Source organism: Triturus cristatus, chromosome 12 (genome assembly GCF_964204655.1).
Source record: "Triturus cristatus chromosome 12, aTriCri1.1, whole genome shotgun sequence".
NCBI lineage: Eukaryota > Metazoa > Chordata > Amphibia > Caudata > Salamandridae > Triturus > Triturus cristatus.
The window spans coordinates 741,066,010-741,092,069 of NC_140595.1; the positions used below are offsets into that span (position 1 = coordinate 741,066,010).

Below are 26,060 nucleotides of genomic sequence, written 5' to 3' on the forward strand. Positions count from 1 at the left end.
ATCGGACAAAGGTAAAATCATTCAAGAGAATGTACATTTGAAGAAACGAAGCACATTAGACTCTTGAAGTTTATCTGCTCCATAGAATTCAGACCAATGAGTGTACATTCACAGACACAAATGTGCATTAATATAGTATGTGCACAACACCACAGTAACCACGGTCAACCAAATGCCTACAACCAGACCGTAAAAGCATCCATAGTCTTTCAAGAAAAACACAGAATAGCAAGCCCTTGAGCTCTGATAAACCACCGTGGAAAGGGACAGTTTGAAACTTAAGATGTCTAGACTCTACTCTACTAACGGCCTGAATTAGAAGTTGGCGGACAGGATTGTATACCACAAATGTACCCTCTCTGCCACACCGACAGTCCGCCCATTCGGTTTAGAGTCAGGTAGATGATCATCTTTCCAGCTGCGATGCCCACCCTTGCTCTTCGGATAGAACCTTACATTGACAGCCTGCCAGGCTGGGGGCAGTCAGTATCAGGACATGAGTCCACCCATCCTATTTAGAGCGGACGATCTGATGTACTTATTTTAGGACGCTGCTCTGTGAGGCATGCTGTATTCGAGCATGTACTCGAAGCCCTGCCCACTCTCCACCCATATTTGTCATTGGCTTGTGTCATTGTCCTTCGTAAATGCTGGCTTCCGATTTGTTAATCGGCTTGTAGTTGTTAGTCCCTCCTTAGTACCGCCTTGTCTTTATTTGTGACCTCCCATGAGGACTGGCCCTTTTACTTCTGCTGTTACACGGTATGTCTTATTTAGTCTGTAAGCACTATTCTATTTAATGAGTTTCTCCTACTGCAGGCGCCCCATGCACGCTTTCACTTTCCAAGCAGCAGAGGACAATGGTGGCCGCTTCTTTGAAATGAAATAGGTCTCGCATTTACAAGAGTTTGAGCTATTGGCATTATAAATGGCAATGCCTTGTATTTATGTGTTAATTATCAAAACAGATAAATAAAAGATCTCGCATTTACAAGAGTTTGAGCTATTTGCATTACAAATGGCAAAGCCTTTGTGTTAATTATCAAACAGATAAATAAAAGGCATAGTCATTTATAAGCCACTAGCTTAAACTCTCGCAAATGCAAGACCTATCGCATTGCAAATGCTTGTTAGGTCTCGCTTACGCAGCGCTGCGCCTGCATAGGGGGACCTCTTGGAATCGATCCGCTTTTGTCCCCAAAAACGTGCCTGCGTTGCATTGCGTTCAATGGCAAAGCGTGCACGTTAAGCGATTCCCTTGCGGGAGTGAGCTTTGGCAACATATATTTGTAATTAACTTCCAAATTGATGGTGCCCAAGGCTCGCTCACGCAAGGGAATCGCTCCCCCCACCCCTCCCACTTGTTAACCCAGAGTGCCGTTTCACTTTCGCGGCCACGCTTGTGTTTCAGCGCTTGTATTTCTTTGGTGCAAGACTGACCTCCAGTGGTTGCCTTTGGTGACGCACATTGATTAAAAAAAAGACTTATTACATTGAGGTTTCTATGGCATTTTCGGACTATAAAAATAACTTTAAACATCGTATTACCATGACATTTTTATTCTTGTGTTGCTCTATATTCCCGTCCACTAGGTGTTCTGCATTCGAGAGGCCCAGCTGCTTATATTAAGGCCTAGGTAGGGACTCCAACAAGCGCTGGCGTACAGAGTGTTGACGATGGACGCTGTCATGTTGTGACCATGGTGCTGCGTGACCCGCTGAGCCCAGACAGGAACCTCATGGGATGCTCACCATGTTATGAGGTGGAAATGGCCAATAAATGTAAACCAACTCCGGTGCCCTTTTGTTCCACTCCCCTGGATATTTTTCAGACCTCATTCAACCAGTTACGGAAATAGTGCAGACTGTTTATTTTGCATATGAATGTGATATGTTACTTATGTGTGGGCCGGCAGTTCCTGGCTAATCAAGCGTGGCCGGCATTCCTTGCGCGGGAGCTGTGTGACCTGGGGGGGATTAGGGCTCCCAGAGGACATCTTAGGTGAGGGGCACATGATTAGTCAATCGACTGACGGCCATACATATTTATATTTGACCGCAGCAGGTAGGGCGCGAGACGAATGTTTGATGGCTTTCTGCACTGAATCTAAACTCTTTTCCAGAACTTACCCGTTACAATGTACACCATTGTTGTTGTTACAGTTACAACACACTGGCATCAACGTCTTCGCATAATTCTCTCTCTCTCTGTAGTATTCAGAGACATGCACACTGCGATATAAATTAGTCAAGATTAAATTGATCATAAATGTCATGCCATTATTGCACACGTTTTCAGCATGAGTGATCACTTTGTCCCCTCACTCAGTGCTGTCCTTAACACCTCTGAATTTAAATCTGATTAGCTGTCACATTCTAACGGATGTGGTAAATTAAGCATCATTGCCCTCTGATCATGGTATTAACAGTGGTTAATGACCTATGATGTCAGTGTTAACTAGAAAATTATTGGCGTAAGCCAAAAAGTGAGGGCAGATAATGACGGGGGACGATAACCAGCTGTTAATACTCAACAACTACTATCCGTATGAACTTCATAGTTCGTGAATCTGGCAATTATAACAAGCATTGGCAGAGCCAATAGGTCTCGCCTTTGGGACCTTAAGTGTTTAGTTATGCAACACTTGATGTTGTTGCACCAAGGATGTTTTGCTGGATAACTAAACGCTTATAAGGTCCCAAAGGCGAGACCTATTGGCTATGCCAATGCTTGTTTTTTGTTTGGGTCTGGTCTAGACACTTCAATCTCTTCTTTTCCCAAAAATCCTCAATATAAACTTTACTCAACCCTCTTCATCCACTGGTCTGTACAAATGAGATTCACATTTTGCTTTTACCACCATCGCTAACAACGGGGGCAAAATCTGTTCTCTTCAGTGTTAATGGTGGTTTTTATCTTGTGCACATCTGCCTAAAACGTATTTCTCTTCAATGTCTTGTCTGGTAGGTTTCGGCATTTAATATTTGTTTTATTTTCCTTGTTTTTCCCTTTTGTTTCCAAACACCCGTACTGCATGTTTATACTGAAGCATTTTGTTTGTATGTTAAATGCACGTTTGAAAAAAGTAACCGCAGTTTCAGTCACGCTTGTTCTCTTTCGTAAAGGCAATTTTTAGGTCTCGCCTGGCGAACGCAGCGCGAAGCGCTGTCGCCAGCGAGATCTATTGTTACTGACTTGCCTCGGAAGTGGGACAGGAGATGGGCACGCGCATGGTCTCGGCGGATTTGAGTTGGTGTACGCGCTTTCAGCCACGCGGCGTGCACATCTCCTGTCTCTCTTCCCTCAGCAAGTCAGTATCCAGTTTCACTTTCTTCCTCATTAGTGTCTGTGAACACTCATACATAGGCCCCAGCATTCAGTGACTCACATCAGCGTTTGCTTAGTTGACTGTTTTCGCCACGTTAATTTGCCTCTTGCGTTGCTACATAATTAGCATAGCTCCAAACACATTTTTACTCGTATTTACCCATTTGCGCTCTCCTACTAACACTAATATTTAAATATAGTCTATACTCCCCTGCAACCTAGCACTTAACACATTTTTACTCGTATTTACCCATTTGCGCTCTCCTACTAACACTAATATTTAAATATAGTCTATACTCCCCTGCAACCTAGCACTTACTCTATCTGCAATACATAAACACTACACTACCAACGCGGTTACTACGCCATACCTTTTCTCTTCTTACAACATTCAATCCTTTTACTTTAGCATTCTTACAACTATTTCATCATGCTAGGATTCTACGCTCCTCTTAATGTAATAATCTTTTAAGGTACTTACAGTTAGCAGCATTTAAAAAAGCCTCGCTACGAGTTTCCGTGTGCCCATCCAGCTAACGTTTCCATTGTGCCTGTGTATAAACGAAAGCAAAATGCTCCCAGCAGCAATGTGCACGAGCACGCTAGCAAGGTCGTATCACGTGATATTTTTTTTTTCCCAACTAGCATACGTTCAGCATGACGAACAGTTTTAAGATAAATGTTAGTTGTTATTAAAAATACTCTATAAATAAAGATATATTTTATATATTGCTTTTACGATGTTGCTCTTTCAGCAACGCACTAATTATATGCATATTTGAACACATATTGTAAACACGTGTATACGTGTTTAAAGTCTTTACTTAAAAGTGAAAAACCATGACACAAAAGCATTAAACAAGCTTTTACAATGCAAAAATCTCGGCATTGGTAAACTTACAGCTATTACCTTGCTCATAACATTATTTTTGCTTATGTTTTTTTTTTTAATTCATTTTCAAAAACGTACATAGCTATCAACATTACACTGTGCATTAAAAAAATAAATGTGTAATATTTACCTTATTATTAAAATGTTTTCGTAACACCTACTATTCAACAAAAACTGATTAAAATGCAAAAAAAATAATTAAAAATGCTTACTGTTTTTACTCATACTTTGCATAATATTTTTTTTAAAAGGGCTTAAATTACAATGTGTATTAATATAACCAAATAATTATTAATGTTATAACAGAAAATGCATGTTTACCAAATAAATTTAAAAACCTATATTCTTAAGATATGCATTATTAAAACAAAAAATTAGCTGCGCAGCTCACACTGCTGCACGCCTCACACTGCTGCACGCCACATACTGCTACACGCCACACACTGCTGCACGCCACACTGCTGCATGCCACTGCACAAAACACACTACTGCATGCCACACACTGCTGCACACCTCACACTACAGCACACCACACAATAATGCACACTCTGCTGCATTACACACTGCTGCACGCCTCACAATGCTGCACCCTTAACTGCTGCACGCCTCACACTGCTGCACGCCTCACACTGCTGCACACCTCACACTGCTACACGCCTCACACTGCTACACGCCTCACACTGCTACACGCCTCACACTGCTGCACAACGCACACTGCTGCACATCGCACAATGCTACACAAAACGCTACTGCACAACACACACTACTGCACACCGCACCCTGATGCACGTCACACACTGCTGCACACTGCTGAAATACTCATTGCTGCATGCTGCACGCTACACACTGCTGCACGCCACACACTGCTGCACGCCACACACTACTACACACCACACAATGTTGCACATCACACACTGCTACACTCCATACACTGCTTTTATGCAAGTTTATGCTACTGACATTGTAAAAGACAATGCCTATTTACAATGCCAATAGCTCAAACTCTATCATTGCGAGACCTATTGCATTGCAAATGCTTGTTTAAAGCTATTTGTTGCAATTTGGCAACATCTCGCGGCCATTTGTGGTAGAGAAAGGAAGCGGATCTAGTGGCATCCGTAACAACCTGGCCTCACTGATCCACCGGTTGTGGCAATTTCAGGCCGATATAGGAAAGCAAAAATTTATATATTTAAGTAATTATGATTGTTGAAGCAGAAGTGTGGGATGATTCCCCCCGACCCCTAAAAAAGTGGATTCCTTTTCCACGTAAAATAGTTAAGAACACAATGTGTTACTTTGCTGTTCCTCGCTTAGGTCTGAATTCAGAATATGGCTTATTTCTCAAACACCCATTGCTGGCTCACAGAAACAGTTATGTATTAGCAGTATTTGGATTTGGTGGTGATAAAAGCTGGTGGAGTGAATTGAAATCAAACAACCAAAAATAGAAAAATCTGTTTCAACATGGCGCAAATCTCCTGCCCACACAATTAACCCACGACAAATTCAGCTGCCTCTGAGCTTAAACGCCGTCACAAATCTGGTTCTTACATGAACTATTTTCTCATTTTCATTGACTGTTTTCCGAAGTGACAATGAATTATGCAAAAAATAGAACTGCAGCCTTATCAAATTCTGTATTACAGAATAGCTTATTTATCTTTTACTGCATGATAGATTTCATTTTACAAGACTGCAATCACTCCCTTTGTGAGAAGTGACATGCCACTGTCATTTCTGGTTAATGGGCACCAGGAGGTATATGTAGAGATGAGGTGGTCTAGTAGTTGCGTGGGCGGAGCAGAGTGGGTGGAGTAGGAGGAGGACTGCCCCGACAGGAAGGGGCGGAGCAAGGGGACAGCAAGGGCAGTTGAGAGTAGGGCCACGCTGGTGTAAGGACAGGAAAATAAAGAGTCCTAAGATAAACCCATCGTGTCTGTCGTCATTGGCGCTGCGAAGACACGACAGCTGGCGACGAGGGTGGGATAGAGCTAGATGCTCTCCCAGAACACCAGCACGCTGACGAGACTGGCGGAGGACTGGCCACGAAGAAACCAGCCGAAGCGCCGCCACTCGCGGGACACACCCGGAGCGTGTGAGAGCCCAGCAGCAGAAGGAGCGAAATCGCGAAACGTGCCCTGCATTGGAAAAGGGCCGGCGCTTGAAAGGCAGGAAGGAAAGCGACGACGCTGACACGCGCGTCCCCAGGTCAGAGCAGCGAGCGTGAAGACTCCCTCACCCACCTACCTGTTGTAAAGCCCTGAGTGAAGCGGACGATGAGAGGGGCCGCCTGAGCAGTGCGCAGTCCTGGAATGAATGAGCTGAAAGCCCGGCACCACGTGTGATGTCCATGCACGTTATCCAGCCGGCGGCCATCTTGAAGTCAGGCGGATTTCCAGACGTCCCATGCAAACAGACCCGAGCGGCCATTTTGAAGTCAGGCAACACTAAAATTTAAACAAGCACGAGCAAAAAAAAAAAAAAAAAAAAGAGAAAATACTTGAACAAAGCGCACAAGCATTTACTCGATCAAGATTCCTAAAGGATTCCCAGAGCCCGTACTGTGCTGAAGCTGCACTCATTTCACGTGCAACACGATGTCGAACCATGGTTCCCCAGCCCAGTCTCCAACACGCCAAGAAGCGAAGCCGATCATCATGGGACTGTCGCACCTGCGCCCCCCAGAGCCCTTAGCGCTCGTGGTCGGGAGCAGCATGGGCCCTCGCTGGGAAGAATGGATCGAAGACTTTGAGGACTATATCAAAGGCTCGAAGGTGACAGGGGACGAGGATCAACTGATCGCACTTCGAAACCTCGTGGGTAAGGACGTCAGCAAGATGATAAAGGAACTCCCCGCCGCTGACGCGGGAACGTACGCAAGAGTGCGTGCAGCCCTGGATAGGAAGTTTGTGCACAAGAAGAATGTGGATTACGAACGGTATGTGTTCCAGAGAGCGCGACAGGAGAAGGATGAGGTCATGGGCTCATACATCACACGGTTGCGGCGACTGGCGCGCCATTGCGAGTTCGACGCGTTCTCGACGGACGACGCCATACGGCTGCGTGTGATTGACGGCTGTCAGTCAGAGACGCTACGCAGGAAATTACTGAAGAAGAGTCACACCTTAGACGAAATAGAAGAGATCACGAGGCTCCACGATCAGACTGAAGAGCAAGCCAAGACAATGGAGGCGGGACGCGTGGATCGCAAGGAGTTGGCCTGTCAAGTGCGCACCGAACGCCCCCGCCGGGGGTCAAGAGAGCGGGAACGACACGCCCGGCCGCCATCGAGACACCGCCGCCCTGGCCATCGACGGCCTGAATCGGGGAAGAGAAGCAGGCGTCAGGATCATGGGAAGAAGGCGCCACTGAGAAGGTGCTACCGATGCGGGTACGACTTCCCACACATCGGAGCGTGCCCGGCTCTGGGGCAGCAGTGCCACAAGTGTGGCCGCAACAATCATTTTGAGACCATGTGCGGGGACTACCGCCGGGAGAAAGAAAAAGACTCCACGAGGTTGCCGAGAGGAGAGACGCGCCGCCATCACGCGCGAGCGGTACGCGACCGCCGGAAGTCTTCCTCCAAATCCTCCCAGTCCAGCAGGGAGTCACGGTCTTCAAGGTGGTCCAGAAGATCACCGTCGAGAGACTCTGAATCACCATCAAGTGAACATGAATATTCCGTAGAATATGCTAACATGATTGCCGATCCAGACCAGCTTAAAAAATACCCTCGACTGGACATCAGCGTAGGCACGCATCCCACGAAGTTTGTGATGGACAGTGGGGCATCCCTTAACTACATCCCAGTGACGGAGTATAAGAAGATGAACCCTCGGCCTCGGCTCAGTCCAGCACACGTCCGTGTCTACACCTGGATGTCCAGGAAGCCGCTCCCATGTCTGGGGAAGTTCTCAACGACACTGAGGCATCAATCAACTTCTATTCCAGCCGTGATTCACGTCATCGAGGGGCCGGAAGCAGACTGTCTCCTCAGCTTACCAACAGCTGAACGGTTAAAACTGGTAGAGATTCTGTACCGCGTCAACAGTGACAACGACACCTTACACAAGTTTCCGAAGCTGTTTTCCGGACTCGGCAAAATGAACAGAGGCCAGATTCGCCTCCACATAAATGACCAGGTCCGCCCAGTTGCCCAACACCCGCGGAAAGTACCGTTCCACCTCCAGCAAGCGGTGGAGGATGAGCTACAAGATCTGCTGGATGCCGACATCATCGAACGGACAGAGGGCGCCACGCCGTGGGTATCTCCGGTAGTGATTGTACCGAAGAAAGGAACACCAGGGAAGGTCCGACTCTGTGTAGACATGAGAATGCCCAACACCGCCATTGAGAGAGAGCGTCATCCAGGACCCCATTTAAGTGACATGATAGCCGCCCTCAACGGGGCGAGGGTGTTTTCTAAACTGGACCTCAACAAAGGCTACCACCAGTTGGAACTCCACGAGAGCTCCCGATATATCACGACGTTTGCAACGCACCTAGGGTTGTTCAGATATAAGAGGCTAAACTTTGGCATCTCATCAGCCGCAGAAATATTTCAAGAAGCTATCAGACAAACAATCCATCATATCCCGAACACGCTGAACTACAGCGATGACATTCTAGTCTACGGGGCGAACATCCAAGTCCACGACACGGCACTGGACAGGGTTTGCCATGCCCTTCTAGAAGCAAACCTCACGCTCAATAGAGAGAAGTGCGAGTTTCACCAGTCGCAACTGAAATTCTTTGGCCACATCTTTTCAGGAGCCGGAATGCAACCAGACCCTGACAAAGTGAGTACTCTGAACAGCACCAGGAGTCCACTTGACGTCAGTGATGTGCGGTCCTTCCTGGGCATGGCGAGCTACTGCTCAAGATACATTAAGGACTATGCCACACTCAGCCACCCTCTTCGCACACTGACGAAACAGGGACAAGTGTTCGAGTGGACATCCGAATGCGAGCAAGCATTCCAAGACATAAAGAAGGCCGTGGGCACGGTGGAGAGCCTGGCGTACTTCAGCCCGGATCGTAAAACCGAAATAACCGTGGACGCAAGCCCCGTCGGGCTGGGTGCCATCCTGGCCCAATACGACAAGGACACGGACCAACGACACATTGTGGCCCACGCCAGCCGGAGCCTTTCCGACACAGAGAAGGCCTACTCCCAACCGGAAAAGGAAAGCCTTGCGGTGGTGTGGGCGTGCGAACACTTCCACGTGTTTATCTACGGGAAGCATTTCACCATGGTGACGGACCACCAAGCGCTCGTCACCATCTATGGCAATCCACGGTCCAAAATGCCGCCCCGCATTGAACGGTGGGGACTCCGTCTGCAGGAATACACGTTCACCATTGTGCACAAGCCGGGGAAGGCAGCCAACCCGGCCGACTATATGTCGCGCCACCCGGAAGACTCACAGTGTCACACACCGTCCATGGCAGACGAATACATCCACTTTGTGGTGGATCAAGCGCGGCCACCAGCGGTCCCCCTAGAGGCCATCCTGGACGCCACCCAGCAAGATACAATGTTGCAACAGGTGATTCGAAGAGTTCGAACAAACCGGTGGCGGCACGAAGACTCGGAGGACGAGAGCGGTGACACTACAAAGCGCCAGGAGTGGCAAGCATTCCGGAATGTGTGTGAGGAACTATCTGTTACAACGGACGGCCTATTGTTACGAGATCACCGAATTGTAATCCCTCAGCCACTGAGGCAAGGAGTCGTCAACCTGGCACACGAAAGTCATCGAGGAGTGGTCACGACGAAAAGGGCCCTTCGTGAACGTGTCTGGTTCCCTTTCCTAGACAAAATGGTAGAGCACACTCTGAAAGACTGTCTGCAATGTCAAGTGGTAAGGCAAGGAGACCCGCCAGCTCCACTCCAGATGACGCCCCTACCGCCAGGAGTATGGCAAGAACTAGCAATGGATTTCTATGGCCCCATGCCGTCGGGCAAGTATGTATTGGTCATAATAGATGAATACTCGCGATTCCCCATCGCCCGGTTCGTGCCATCCACCAATGCGGCCGCCACGGCCTGCACAAGGAGGTAGGCTGTCAAACGACATTGTGGCTGGAATGAAAGCAGAATTGTGTAGGCATGGTACGAGGGGGTGGGGGGGGGGAAAGAGGAAGGAGACGTTGCTTAGACAGGTAAGTGAACCAGTCCAAGCATAAACAAGCATTTGCAAAACCAGTGGGTTTGACTAAAGTATTATGGATAGGGTTTGCCTTAAAGAGGCAGCGGTCCACTTGCTCATTACCTAATGGCTTCACTATGGCAACTATCTTGGAATCCCTGACGGTCTTATCCATCGTCTCCAGATTGTTCAAAATGCTGCTGCGTGCCTGGTCTTGAATCTCCTGCCTGCCGCATCCATGTCGGATCATCGGAAAGTTCTTTTTTGGCTTTGCATTAAAAAGCACTTCGAGATCCCACTACTAGACCAACAGTGCTCTTCCTAACTCAAGACCTGTGTAATTTAGGAAACAATGCAGAGAAAATTTCTTGCTTGTACTTTATTCTTCCTCTACCAACCTTGTAATAGTCCAATAAATTATATATTTAAAAAAAAGGATGGTTGGCTGTTCTTTTCACCAACTTAACTGCAAATCAGAACTTCCTTACCATTTCCCTTAAGATAAGTTTAGTTCTGTTCAAGGAAAAAAAAACCTCAAAATCTGATTCTCCAGTATTGGAACTTTCCTAGATTCACATGCTTGTATAATTCTGGTAATGATCAATTGAATAGCCTATCTACATCCTTTTAAAAAGGACAAAACTTCAGCAAATGGCACCCTCTAGAATACTCCAAAGAGGCTCAACCCCTCATATTTTCTACTTCATATCACGTGAAGGGAAGCTCCCTTAGCTCTGCTCAGTGTTATTCAAACGAGTTTCTGGAAACTACTACTTCTACGATGTCAGTCATCAAAAAAATAAATAAAGGGGCTCTTCAGGCCCTGCAAGACCCATGGAAAGAAAGAAAAGCTTCATGTGGAATGTCTGCACTGCCTATACCTTCAGCACAAGGTAAAAGACTAAAGTCTGTCATAGTTTTTCCACCAAAATCTTCAAGGGAGGGGAGGCTTCTTCTGTGGCTTCAGAAAGGCAAGCCACAGATCTCTATCTTCTGAGCAGGATAGCGACTCCTCTTCTATATCTCAGAAGAGATCCCGTAAGAGGGACAGATTCCATGACCTGGGGACATCAGAGTAAGGCAGAAAAGCCCTTAAAAAATCCCACCATGGGTGTGCCAAGGACAGCTCAAAGAATGAGAAGACACGACGAATCTCTGCAGAGACTGCCAGATCTGAGCCCAGTACTCGATCTGTTAAAACAGGAGAACATCCTCCAAAGCATAAAACTGACTACGAAGCATAAAACTGCTCTAAAACTCACATCTATGGTAGCCGCAAAGTCGAGAGCAACATCGTTCAGGGCTACTACAGTTTCATCGACAAAGGCATCAACGTCACCTTCAATCTCCGCGTCAGCATCGATCCCTTCAACAAAGGATTCTTCGGCAGCTACACCAATGCTTCCAATCGACGACAACCCCGCCGAGGAGAAGAACACGGATGACGGTGAAAGTCACTCTGCAACCTCAGCTGTTACTACCTACCTCCATCAGCTCATCAATGCCACTAAAATTCAAGACTTTCCTCTTACCTGAGCATACCTCACACAGCAAGGTATCTCCTCTTCCCTCTAACCATCCTCTGGACGTGGAGGATTGAGGCCCTTTAGGAACAGCCCATCCGAACTCCATGTAATATACCAGGATGAAGAATATTATGGAGAGCATTATAACCCACAGACACAATATCCTGACAAGCCTAGGCATTATGGGGGCAGTACCAGCATTATGGTAAATTACCTTCTTGAGAGGGTGCAGTTCAAGAGCCTACATCTGCTGAAGGACTACCATGAGAGGTTTCCCGAACATCCACAAGAACAGCCCACTGCTCCACCTCCAGGAATGCCAAGGACTATCCCTCCACCTACAACACCCAGCATGACGCCTGCTTCGAACATAGCAGGACATCCTCGGGATGGTCCATCATTCAATGACAGGGAGGAGGGAGAACTTCCAGACTACCAGCACACCCATGACGAATGGGACGATTACCTAACTCCCACTCCATCACCTCCAGCACCACAGTCTGAGGAGTCACCTCCGGAGGACATAGGAGGATTTCTCAGTTTAAAGGGGAGGGCTGTACCAAGATCCAAATTGCCAATACCAGTAAAGCAGTCTGACTACTATCTCTACAATTTTAAAGAGCAAACAAGGAAATCGGTACAAGCACATTGCAGCCTACATATGGGAAGAGGGCACAAAGATTAGGAGTAGTCTAGATACTGTGGTGGCGTTTTCCCGTGCATAGAAGATGCTCCTTGCCTCATATGGCATCCCAAGCCATGCTCTGTAATTTCACAGGCACCTCAATGCCATTCTAAGAACCCCTCTACTACAACAGCTGCTCCACCAGACCAGAAGGGCAAGTGCTTGGATAGTATAGGGAAGAGATTCACCACCATGTCTGCCATCATGGTTTGTACGGCCAACTCATTAACCACTTTAGGTCGCTACAACAGACAGATGTGGTCTGACATCAGTGCCCTCATGGAACTGGTGCCGGATGACAGAAAATCAGAGGCAAGAAACATCTTGCAAGAAGGTGAGCAACACATCATCAGAAATCATAAAATACGCACAAGACACAGCCTCCACCGGCTTTCGGCAGCTGCAGTGTTGAGATGACAAGGTTTGCTCAAAGAGAGAATTTTCTGGTTGGAGGTAAAATTCAAAATCTTAGACATTTCCTACGATAGGGAAAAAACTTTTTTGACACACGCATAGACAATGCTCTGTTAGCCATCAAAACAGACAGCTAAATCACTAGGCACTTTACAGTTTCGAAAGCTGCACTTTCAAGGAGCACATGTGTTAGATTTGGGGGTCTCTAGTTGGTAGAGGTAGGTACCTTTGACAAATAGGGACCCTTGCGTCTAGTCAGGGTAAGGGGGTACACTCCTAAAATAACCCCTGCTCACCCCCTTGGTAGCTTGGCACGAGCAGACAGGCTTATCTCAGAGGCAGTGTGTAAAGCATTTGTGAACACCTACAGTAATCAAGTGACAACACTACAGATGGACACAACGCAAGTTTTATATCAAAAATAGGTATTCTTTATATAGACTTATCACAAGACCACAAACGACAAAAATCTACAATACTGTACTTAAAATGGTAGAATTAGCTTAGTTCTCTTTAGATGTTAAAATTCGACACTTTGAGGTCAATGTACCTTAAGATGCGTAACGCAATACAACAAAAGTGTTGCAGGGAAGGTGATGCATCGGTTCCTTACATGCAAGAACAGTGATGAGTCGGGTCCCTACTGCTGCATCGGTTCTTCTCTGTGAGGGGAGGTGATGCGTCAGTTTCTTACTGCGCTTCCGTGGCGATGCGGCACGCAATGTCGTGATGCAACGCAGATTCGGTGCATAGAAACAAAGATGGCGTCTTTTCTTGGTGCGACACGATGCGGACCGCGACAGGCCCTGCAACACGCTTCTCGGTGATGCAGCGGCATCTGCTGTGACATTGATCCTCTTCTCCGGTGATGCGAGACGCTTCGGCAATGATGTGAGCCGCGACAGACCCTGCGACACGCTTCTCAATGATGCGGCAGCATCTGATGCAACGTTGATCATCTTCTCTGGCAATGCGGGGTGCTTCGGGGACCCCGAGATGACTCAACTGTTCTTGTGGGCCGCGACAGGCCCTGCGACACGCTTCCCGGTGATGCGGCGGCATCTGCAGCGACGTCGATCCTCTTCTCCGGTGATGCGAGGTGCTTTCTCGTTGTGAAGTGACAGCGGCAGTGCGGTGGCACGCTTCTTGCTCGTGAGTCACGCTTCCAGCTCCTTCCGACACGCAGTCCCTCAGAAAGCCTCGCAAAACAGCAGGCACTTCCAAAGAACTCTTGGGGAGCTGGTGGGTGAAGTCTGTTGTCCCTGAGACTTCAGCAGGAGGCAAGCTCTTTTCTCAAGCCCTTGGATAGCCTTCACAAGTTGAATAAAGTACACAAAGTTCCTTTCTCCTCTCTTTGGCAGTCAGGCAACCACTGCAGGCCAATCCCTCAAGCTTAGGGATCGTCTCTCCTCAGTCTCTCTGGTTCCTCTCCTCAGCAAAGGTTTTTTCTTGTTTCCCAAAGTGATCTAAAGTTCTGGGGTCTGTGTCCCCCCTTTTATACACAGTTTATTTTTGTTCTCTGAAGGCAGAGAGGCCTTTGCCTAGTCCAAACCAGTTCTGGTCAGTCCTGGAGCACTTTGTTGACAAGACTCCTTTCATTTCAGAGAGCAGGGCAGAGACATCAAACGCACCACAGGAGGTGGAGCCAGCATTGTGGAGGGAAGGCACAGCCCTATTCAGGTCCCAGGTGCAACTCCTCACACCAATCTGCATGCAGCTCTCTCTATTCAGTCCTGTGCTGACTCACCCTGTCTCCTGGAATCCCTACACCACCGTCACTCAAACTCCAGACAAGGAATACACAACCTAGCTGAGGCAGGCTTGGATGGTTAGACAAGAAAATACCTACTTTCTAAAAGTGGTATTTTCAAACACAGAATGTTAAAACCAGCTTCACTAAAAGATGCATTTTATCATTCTGAGTTCAGGCATACTAAACTCGAATTTCTACCATGTTCCCCGAGTAAGATTATAAGATGTAATAATCAAACTGTCCATTCTGGCCTATGGGAAACAGGTAGCCTTGCAATAGTGAAGAACGAAAATGGCTGTAATTTACTATTAGGACATGCCACACACACCAGGGCATGTCATACCTTATACTTACAATGCACCCTGCCCTTGGGCCTACCATAGGGGTGACTAATATGCAGTAAAGGGAAGGATTAGAGACTGTCAAGCGGGTGCACTTGCCCAGTCAGCATGGCAGTACCAGACTGTACACAGACTCTGCAATGGCAAGTCTTAGACATATTTTAACAGGCTGCTTCTGTGGGTGGCACAACCAGTGCTGCAAGCCCACTAGCAGCATTTGGATTACCAGCCCTGGGCACTCCTGGTTCACTGTACTAGGGTCTGACAGGTAAACCAAACCAGCCAATCATGGAGTCACTAATCCATACATCAATTTCCAATAGGGAGAACATATGCACTTTAGCACTGATCAGCAGTGGTAAAGAGCCCAGAATCATAAAACCAACTAAAACAGGTCAGAGAAAATACAGGAGGATTCTCAACGTGCAGAGGACAACAACAGAGCTTCCCACAGTACCAGTCCTTCCAATCACAATATAGGGCCTCTTACCAGCAACAGCCCTATCGCCAGACACCCATGGTGGCATACAACAAACGAGGACCTAGAAGGAAGCAAACTTGCCAGGATCAAGACAACAGTCGCAAACCATGACCTCAACCAGGTGCTGGCTACCCCCAACCCTTCAGAAACTTTGGCTGCGAAGATTACCAACTACCTCTAGCAATGGCGGCAAACAACCTGGGAGTTCTTTGAGAGGCCGCCAATCACTCCACCAAAGGGAGCACACCCACCCAGTCTTTAATTACTCAGGAAGGTAACCCTCACCATGCTAGCCAAAGGAGCAATAGAAAAAGTCCCTTATCCACAGAAGGGCATGGGTTTCTATTCCGGTTTGTTACCAATCAAAAAGAAAACAGGGGAATGGCGACCCATCCTAGACCTCCGAAAATTAAACTAGTATCTACGCAAAAAATCCTTTCAAATGGTCACTCTGTCCGACATTCTGCAACTCCTAAACCAGGTAAACCAAATAACAGTTCTGGATTTACAGGATGCATACTTCCACATCCCCATACATGCCAAACATCGCTGATACCTACGCTTCCCTGGAGCTGGCACCCATTACCAATTCAAAGTCCTTCCACTTGTAGTCCAATCAGCTCCCTGAATATTTAACAAAGGCTTAGCTCCTGTGGCAGCCTCTCTCAGGGAGGACCATTATCAGATATTCTCCTACCTTGACGACTGGTTTATAAAAGCATCAACAGCATCTCAAGTGTACAAGGCCACAGAGGCTTGCCTAAAGTGGTTTCCCAAATTAGGTCTCACCCTAAATCACCAGAAATCATCAACTAGTCCATCCAAGAGGATAATGTTCCTGGACACAGCCTTAGGTACTGTCCAGGACAAAGCCTTCTTATCCCACGACAGGCAACGAAGGCTCAAGGAACTGGCTCTCAAACTATCCGGAAAAAAAGTCAGTTTCAGTGAGTCTGTTCAAATTGCTTCTGGGCATGTCCTCGGTGATCAGTCTGGTCACTCTTGTAGGTCTAAAAAGGAGACCTTACAGAAAGAGCCACAAAAATAATGGATTCAAACAGAAGGATCATTCTAAGACCTTGTGAATATCACACCAGGTATGATGGAAGCACTATCCTGGTGGTCCCAGACCTCCCACCGGTCAGAGGGCATCATGTTTTAACCTCAAATTCCAGACTTCGTAATAAGTGTAGATGCTTCCCTATAGGGCTGGGGTGGTCATCTTCAGGACCTGCAAATTCAAGGAAAGCGGTCTTCACTCCAGAAGAGCATGCATATCAATCACCTGTAGCACAAAGCTATCTCAGCTTCCAAGCTTTACCACCATGGAGGGGTACAAGATTTTTAACGTTTTCCAAGGAAGCTCAAGAAATCTGGAGCTGGCCAATAACTCTCAAGATAACTCTGCGGGCTAAATACATTCCAGGAACAAACAATCTCTTAGCAGACATGCTCTTCAGAAGCAAGGTCAGCTGCCCCGAGTGGGAGCTGAATCAGTCAGCACTGGACAGGATCTCTTTTCTATTTGGCAAACCAGCATTGAATCTCTTCGCAACAAGCAAGAAAAGCAAATGTCATTTATATGCAAGTCAGTATCCACACTCAGGGTTGTGGGGGAATGCCTTTTGGCTCAGATGGTCCGGGATCAATGTATACACTTTTCACCCAAACCTCTCATACAGAAAGGTCTCCACAAAAGGAAAGCGGAGCGATGTCGCCTCCTACTGATAGCCTAACATTTGTTCATGGAAAGGAGCGTTATGCCGTTATTTGGTGTACTCCATCATTATTGACTTCACTAATGATTCAGTCCACAGGGAAACTTCCTTGTTCAACAACTTTTCTATTTTATTTACTTGCTTTGTTCCAAAAGATTCTGTAGTCCATGTGCAAACATATAAATTGTTCCAACAAATTTTAATGTCATCAATTAAATCAGCCTACGCGTTTCGTCCACTCTTGGACATCATCAGGGCTGGAAAAAAGACAAATATAATATGCATATCAGTTATTGACATTCTTATGTGCTATATACATAATTCCAATTCCATTACAAACAACAACTAATCGTATACATGACCTTAATTAGACAATCACAGAAATATTACCAAAAAAAGAAGTCTGCCTATATACAATCTTCACAGCTCCCCTATTTAAATTGATGAACCATCATATTAGTAGGTTTCAGACCACATGATACAAAAAGACCCTCCAGTCCTACCAGCGAAGTGGGACCTGGGTTGAACATGCAAATGATTATACAAACATAATGTTCCTGGGGGAAATATTGGATGTTCCTGAATAGGAATCACTTGATAAATTGATAGGAGGGTCTTTTTGTAATCTATCATGTGGTCTGGAACATACTAATATGATGATTCATCAATTTAAATAGGGGAGCTGTGAAAATTGTATATAGGCAGGCTTCTTTTCTTTTGTCTAATTCAATCAATCAATCAGTTGTTTATTAAGCGAGACTACTGACCCGCAAGGGACTCAAGGCACTGGGGGGAGGGGTGGGGGGATGCAGGTTCCAGTCCATCAAGGAGGGGGTCTGTCGAAGAGCCAGGTTTTGAGGTTTTTTGAAGAGATGGGGAGTGATGTCTGTCTGAGGTGGAGCGGAAGGGCATTCCAGGCTCCGGCCACGAGGAAGGAGTAGCAGCCTCCCGATCTGGTCTTTCTGGTGCAGGGGACCATGGCATAGGAGAGCTGGGCTGATAGTAGGGTCCGTAGAATTGGAGTGGTCTGTTCAGGCATGCTGGTCAGGTGTCGTGGAGGGCCTGGTGTGCGTGGGTGACCATCTTGAAGGTGATTCTAGCCTCCATGGGGAGCCAGTGGAGTGTGCGCAGGTGCTGGGAGATGTGCAGTGTCTTGGCAGGTTGAGGACCTGCCTAATTAAGGTTTTGTATACAATTAGTTGTTGTTTGTAAGGGAATTGGAATTATGTATATAGCACATAAGAATGTCAATACGGATTTGCATATTATATTTTTCTGTGGACGAAACGCGCAGGCTGATTTAATTGATGACATTAAAATTTGTTAGGACAATTTATATGTTTGCACATGGAATACAGAAACCTTTGGAACAAAGCAAGTAAATAAAATAGAAAGCTTGTTGAACAAGGAAGTTTGCCTGTGGACTGAATCATTAGTGAAGTCAATAATTAATTGAGTACACCAAATAACAGCATAACGCTCCTTTCCACGAAGAAATGATTGTTATAAGGACTGTGGCTTAGCAGCTGTGAACCACGGAAGTTGAGCGTTGATCTAATTCTGATAAATTGTGAATAATTTGGGACACTCCAGTGCACACATGTGCAAAGCCCTCACCACCTTTTTAGAGAATATATATTATACTGATAGCCCCAAGGTGGGCCAGACTGCATTGGTTCACAGATATTCTCTTACTCTCAGAATACAATTACATTCTCCTGAAAACGTCCCAAACCCTTTTGATGATGAGCCAAGGCCAGATCCTTCATCCAGAATCCAGACCCATCTTCTCTCCACTTATGCACATGGATCCTGAATTCAGAGATCTGAATATTCCTCAGGACTGCAGAGACATCCTTTCGGAGGCAAGAGCAGAAGCCATGATAAGAACAAGCTGAGATGGAAACGTTTCTGCTTATGGTGCCAGAAATCAAACCTGCATCCTCTACAGGCATCACCTGAACAGATAATACCCTATCGCCTCTCGCTAGCTCAGTCGGGGTTGGTGCATGGGTCTATTAAGGTACATCTCACTGCACTATCTAGATATCGATGCTCGTCATATTCTCTTTGTGCTGAATCAAACGGTTCAGAAAAGGATTAAGAGTTTTCCTCCAGCAAATGCTCCTCCAGCGGGCAGGTAACTTGAACATAGTTCTAGGTCAGCTCATGAAGAGCCCATTTATGCACATACAGAGGAGACCACAAATTTCTCACAGGGGAGGCTGCATTTTTGCTAGCGCTCACTTCGGCAAGAAGGGTATAATACACTAGATATCAAAAGATGTCTAAAATTCTACGTACATTGCACTAAACAACTTAGAAAAACATACCAATTGTTGGTCTCACATGGAATCAACGCAGCACAGGGATGCAGCAGTTAGTCGGGCTGTACTATGCCACTTATTTCAATAAGATAAGGCACTTTTGATTACAAAAATTACATGCGCTTGCTTATGCATTTATGCAAATTTTAACATGTATATCTCCACCAACAAAGGCCCCCACCAGGGAGACCATGGAGCACACACGGTTCAGATCAATACTTTGTTTATTGGCAAACGCGTTTCGGCGATTCTGCCTTCATCAACGCCATCATAATCACTATTACTCCACATTTAAAAACATCACTGTCCTTTTTCATTGGACAGTTAAACTGTCCTGATGGAAAGCAGACTACGGGCCAATTTCTCCGCTGTTCATGCCCGTGACTGCCATCTTAGCCTGTCCTTTGTTTAATCCTGATGGCATTGATGAAGGAGGAATCGCCGAAACACGCTTGCCAATAAAAAAAGTATTGATCTGAGACATGTGTGCTCCATGGTCTCCCTTGTGGGGGCCTTGGTTGGTGGAAATATTTACGTGACGGCCACGGAGGAGGCACCCGCCCATGAAGTTGTTCGCAGTTGCAGTGGCATTTTGGGGAGGGGGATGCTACTTACCAGTGTGCAGCTGTTCTTGACATGTAGAGCTGTAGATTCGTATACTTGTGCATAGATCGCCATCTGGTGTTGGGCTCGGATGTTTGCACTTTGCTTTTGTCTTGGAAGTAGTCGTTGTAGTCACGAGGTAGGACGATAGTGCGCATGGGCATGGACTCCATCTTTAGATTGTTTTTGCCACAAAGGGTTACGATGGGCATTAGTAAGAAATAGAAAGAGAAATCCATTAGTAATGTATCTAAGTGAGATAGTACTGGAACAGATAGAGGTATCTGGAGAGACAGGTGGGCGTATACGAATCTACAGCTCTACATGCCAAGAACAGATGCATACTGGTAAGTAGCATTTTCCGTTCAAGGCATATGAGCTGTAGATCGTATACTTGTGCACAGACTTTACAGCAGTTACCTCCTTAGCGGTGGCTACCTGTATCTGTTGCAGTGGTTTGAAAAAGTGTTCTTATTACAGCCTGGCCCACACTAGCTTGTTTTGCTTGCACATCTACACAATAGTGTTTTGTGAAAGTGTGTGGTGTAACCCAACTTGCTGCTTTGCAGATGTCATCTAGGGGAATGTTCCCTAAGAATACCATAGAAGACCCTTGTTTGCGTGTTGAATGAGCTCTAGGGGGAATGGCTGATGTGCGTTTGGCTTTGATATAGCATATTTGGATGCATTTAACAAACCACCTTGCAATCCCTGCTTTTCAAATGAGGTGGGGAGAAAGCCACAAAGTTGTTTGGTCTTTCTGAAGGATTTTGTTCTTTCAATGTAGTATCATTCTGCAACTGAGTCTGGTTGAGGAACAAAATACCGGGAGTTCAACAGACTGGTTGACATGGAAGGCAGATACGACTTTGGGTAAATATTTTGGAAGTTCTAAGAACCACTTTGATATGATGGATCTGTAAAAATGGCTCTTGTATGGTTAATGCCTGGAGCTCACTAACTCTTCCAAGAGATGTGATAGCGACCAGAAAGGCTACATATTGGAGCAACCAGGATCATTGTGAGGGAATGCGGTTTGAGCTTCCGAACCGCAAACGGAATTAGAGGGAGAGGCAGAAAAGCATAAGCAAATTTGCCTGACCAGTTCATCCATAGCGAATTGCCTTTGGACAATGGATGGGTGTGGATACCTGGATGCGAAGGTTGGACATTTTGCTTTTTGATGTGTTTGGCAAACAGATCTATTTCTGGGTGGCCCCACATGTGAAAGAATGGAAGAAGAACTTGAGGATGAAGTTCCCATTCGTGGATCTGCTGTGTTTGATGACTGAGCAGATCTGCAATCTGATTGTGAACCCCTGGGAGGCGTTTTGCAAGGAGATATACGTTTTGCGGAATAGCCCATCTCCATATGCTTTGAGCTAGGTGTGAAAGCTGCAGAGATTGTCCCTCCCTGTTTCTGTATGTAGTACATTGCTGTCATGTTGTCTGTACAGACCAGGACAGCTTTGCCTAGGAGGTGGAGATGAAAAGATTTTAATGCTAGGAAGAGTGCCAACAATTCCAAGTAGTTTATGTGGAATTGTTTTTGCTGGGGGTCCACATGCCCTGAATGGTATGGGTTGGAAGATGAGCCCCCCATCCGGTGAGTGATCTGTGAAACCGGGTCAAGGAACGGCCGCCCTTTGGAAAGGTTTTGTGTGTTCCACCACTGCAGAGAGCGATAGGTGCGGTCGTTTACCAACACCAGATCTGGTAGCTGACCTTGAGCCTGGTTCCACTAACGTGCCAAACACTCCTGCATTTGGAGTCTTGCATAAGGGACGAGGAGAATGCATGAGGACATCATCCTGATTAGCTGCATTAACACTCACGCTGGTAGGGAGTGTTGAGACTGAAATTTTTGTATTCGAGCTTGTATAGCGCTTATCCTGACTGGATTGGGGTATGCTAGAGCTTTTGAAATGTCTATTGTAGCCCCTAGATATTGTTGTATGCTGGACGATTGGAGGTGGGATGTGGTGAGATTCACAGTGAATCCCAAGTTGTGAAGCAGTTGGATTGTTGTGTGTGTGTTGCACACAGCTGCTGTGTGACTTGGCTTTTATGAGCCAGTCGTCCGGGTAAGGGAAGACATGAATGTGCTGTCTTCTTAAGTGGGTTGCAACTGCTGCGAGGCACTTGGTGAAGGCCTTGGGTGCTGTGGTCACCCCGAATGGGAGGACCTTGAATTGGTAGTGTTGACCATCTACCACGTACCTGAGATATTTCCTGTGAGCGGGGTGAATGGGAATATGAAAGTAGGCATCCTTTAAATCCAGAGTGAATAGAAAGTCACCCTGTTGAACTAGTGGGAGCACCTGTTGGAGAGTGACCCTGTGGAAGTGAGCCAACTGAATGTAGAGGTTTAGCGATCTGAGGTCCAATATCGGCCCGAGAGAGCTATCCTTTTTTGGAATTTGGAAATAGAGGGAGTAAACGCCTGTGCCTTGGTGAGGCAAGGGGACTGGTTCTATTGCGTGTTTTTGTAATAGAGAGAGAACCTCTTGATTGAGAAATGTTCGATGTTCTGAGGACATTGGACGCTGTCTTGGGGGAATGTTTGGGGGGGGGTAGAAGTGAGTTCCAAGCAGTAACCATACTGGATAATTTGTCTTACCCACTTGTCTGTTGTGATTGAATACCAGACAGGTAAGAACGGTGAGAGACATCACCCCCCCCCCCCCCCAACAGGAGAGGTGTGATCGAAGGGAAGTGCAGGGAAGTCACTGTTTGCTGGTAAGGGAGGTGCAGTTATTGTTGCTGCGACCTCTTCCCTTACCATTGTTGCCTCCGCGAAATTATCCTTTGGAGGATGTTTGAGTGGGACTCTTATAGGACAAAGAGGGATGTTCTCAACCCATGGTTTTGGAGCCGGCTCTGTAGAAGAAGCGGCGAAAAGACCCTCTAGTGGACGGAAATTGTAAGGTCCCCATAGACTTAGCAGTTTCCGTATCTTTTTTCATTTTTTCTAAAGATGTGTCAACTGTTGGCCCGAAAAGTTGTTCTTGATCAAAGGGCTGAATTAGAATAGCAGATTGCACCTCTTGTTTGAATCTGGAAACCCGGAGTCAAGCGTGCCTGCGCAACAGGCTAGTGTTAATGGCACGAGATGCGGTATCACCCGCATCGAATGCACATTTAAATTGAGGTGTTTGTGATCAATTTACCTCTCGGATAAGGTTGGCCTATTGTTTGTACTGGTCAGGAAGGTGTTCCATGAGCTTTTCAAGCTCGTCCTAGTGAGCCCTGTAGTACCTGGCCAATAAAGCTTGGGCATTGGCAATCCACCAATGTTTGCAGCCTGTGATGCAATACGTTTACCAGATGCGTCTATTAATTTGGACTCCCTATCAGGAGGGGGGGGGGGGGGTGTCACCTGTACTCTAATGCACTCAAGAGAGTGAACTCCGACACCACAAGAGAATCCAAAAGGACCTGACCTTTAATGTAAACTGGGTCATTGGGAGCGGCCCTATATTTTTTGTCTATACTGGTGTTAAGAACTCTGGCTCTGACAGGGTTCTTAAAATCTTCTGGGGCATGTTTGAGCATGCCCTTTAACATTGGCAGGGTGTGTGTGTGGACTTTGCGAGGTTGCAAAGGTTCCAAGTAAAAAAAATCTTCCTCTAAGGGATCGGAATGTAATTGTACCCCGTGGTATTGAGGAGCCCTGTTGATGAGTTGTGCAAACCCAACATGGTCATCTGGTGGTGATGGCCTAGATGGATAGAGGTCCGGGTCATTATGTGGGTCAGGATCTGTGTTGTAGTCATCCCAGAGGTCTACATCATGTGGGATGGTATGTGCGTCATCCTCCCCATCTGGATCTATATTCCCACCCCCATCGGTATCATCATCATCCTCATCATCTGGTGTTTGAGGTGAAGTATGTTGTGGGGAGTGTGGTGGGGAAATTAAAAGATTTGGATCAGCTGGAGAAGGAGGTGGAGAGGTGTTAGTACTCATCTCCTTTCGTTTCAACGGTATTTCAGGTTCATCTGAAGTGTCCAGTTTCCTCTTTTTTGGAGGCTTGGCGATGACTTTTCCAGTCCCTGGGACAATAAAAAGAGTTTGTTTTGGATCCGAAAAATCAGGTAGAGACTGTAAAATGTATTATTTCGGTGCCAAAGATTTTGGGTCAAAATATTATTTGGACTGAGTCTGAGGCTTTTTGTGGGGTCTTGGACTCTTCAGATTATGTTGTAGGAGTTTGTGGCTCCGAAGATTTTTTCGGCTCCGAATGTTTGTCTTTGTTATGTTTTCAAGCAGAGGGTTTCGGCGATGGGGTTGTTTCTGTGTCGCCAAAACAGGGCGTGGCACATCTTTGGTCTTGTGCTTCGGTGCCGAAGGTGACTTTTCGGCACCCGAATGGGGCTGGCTCTCAGCCCAATCCGGAAGGCTCGTCTTTAAGTTTCATAGCCGGGCCAGAGGGCGGGGCATGGGACATGTTGCCGATGTCGATCCGAGGGCGTTACCGGAGCCTTCGGTTTGGATTTTGGGAGAGGGGTTTCGGTACTCACAGGCCGCTGAGCCGGGTGATTGTCTCCTCTTCAACGTCGGAGTCGTCGGCCTTGGAGACGGAGATGTCTTCTTCATCACATTGTTGCTCCAGCTGGACATTGGGATCTCCGAAGATGTCCGAAATAGAGTTGCTTCTGCGAGACATTTATTGATGTTGAGCCCGACGGTCATGGATGGTTTATTTCGACCTGAACGATGCACAGGCCTTGCAGTTCTGGTCTTCGTGCTCCAGGTAGAGGCAGAGATTACAAACCTCATGCAAGTCTGTGTGTGGAAACTTAGCACCACACCCGGGGCATTTTTTGAAAGGGGTCCTTTCCATTGACTGCAGGCGTGGTCGGCGCGGATAGGCCCAACGGCCTACGTCGAATATCGAGGTGTTTGTTTTAAAGATGCGCGTCGAAGGAAAACACGATCAAGACAATACCGTCGAGTGGAGAGGGATTGCACGTCGAAGGAGGATTTGAAACAGATATGGACCCGGAGTGCAGCAAATTACATCCGAACCGGATGGCAAAAAAAAAAACTATGTAAGGATGGAGTCCATGCCCATGTGCACTATCGTCCTAAGGAGTCACCTACCTCGTGACTACAAAGACTTCTTCCAAGACAAAAACAAAGTGCAAACATCCGAGCCCTACACCAGATGGCGATCTATGCAGAAGTATATGATCTACAGCTCGTATGCCTCGAACATAAATATATACACACGCATTTATTGAATTTCATATGAATATGTTATGTATCCATTTCTACCCACCATCCATTTATGCTAATACTATAAAGTATAAAAATAGAGTAACTGCTTGCTATTCTGATTCAAGCATGTGAATCTATGAAAGATTCGATACTGTAGAAGAAAATTACTTACCTGTAACTTTAGTTCTGCAGTATTGCTATCTTTCATAGATTCACATGCAACCCACACCTTCTCCCTGAAGAGGCTCCCCTTATAGCTAGGGATTATGTTTTACACTTGTGCTTTGAAAATCTGAGGGATTCAGTCTCTCTTGGGAGTATTCTAGAGGGTGCTAGTGCCTAATTGGCTGAAGTTTGGTCCCTTTTTTAATTTTTTTTTAAAGGACATAGGTTGGCTATTAAAGTGATTCTTCATTGCCATGCAGCCTATGATAATGATACATACTGCTTTATTATGGCACCGTGGTACCCCCACTTTGGCAACGGGGAATGATTTAAGCATGTGCATCTATGAAAGATATTAATACTGGAGAGTTACAGGTAAGTAACTCATATTCTTAGCAGTATCTGAACTTTCCTAGATTCACTTAACATAACAAACCTCAGTTATAGAT

At 46.3% G+C, this 26,060-nt stretch overlaps 1 protein-coding gene across 1 annotated transcript in view; it reads right to left on the reverse strand.

Moving 5' to 3' along the window:
* Positions 1 to 17,398: 17,398 nt before the first annotated feature.
* LOC146782646 (hydroperoxide isomerase ALOXE3-like) overlaps positions 17,399 to 26,060 on the reverse strand; it is a 170,889-nt gene continuing 162,227 nt past the window's right edge. The window contains exon 14 of the mRNA XM_085638394.1: positions 17,399 to 17,550. Within this exon, the coding sequence (XP_085494520.1) occupies positions 17,545 to 17,550 (6 nt within the window). The 3' untranslated portion in view covers positions 17,399 to 17,544. The remainder of the gene's footprint in view (positions 17,551 to 26,060) is intronic.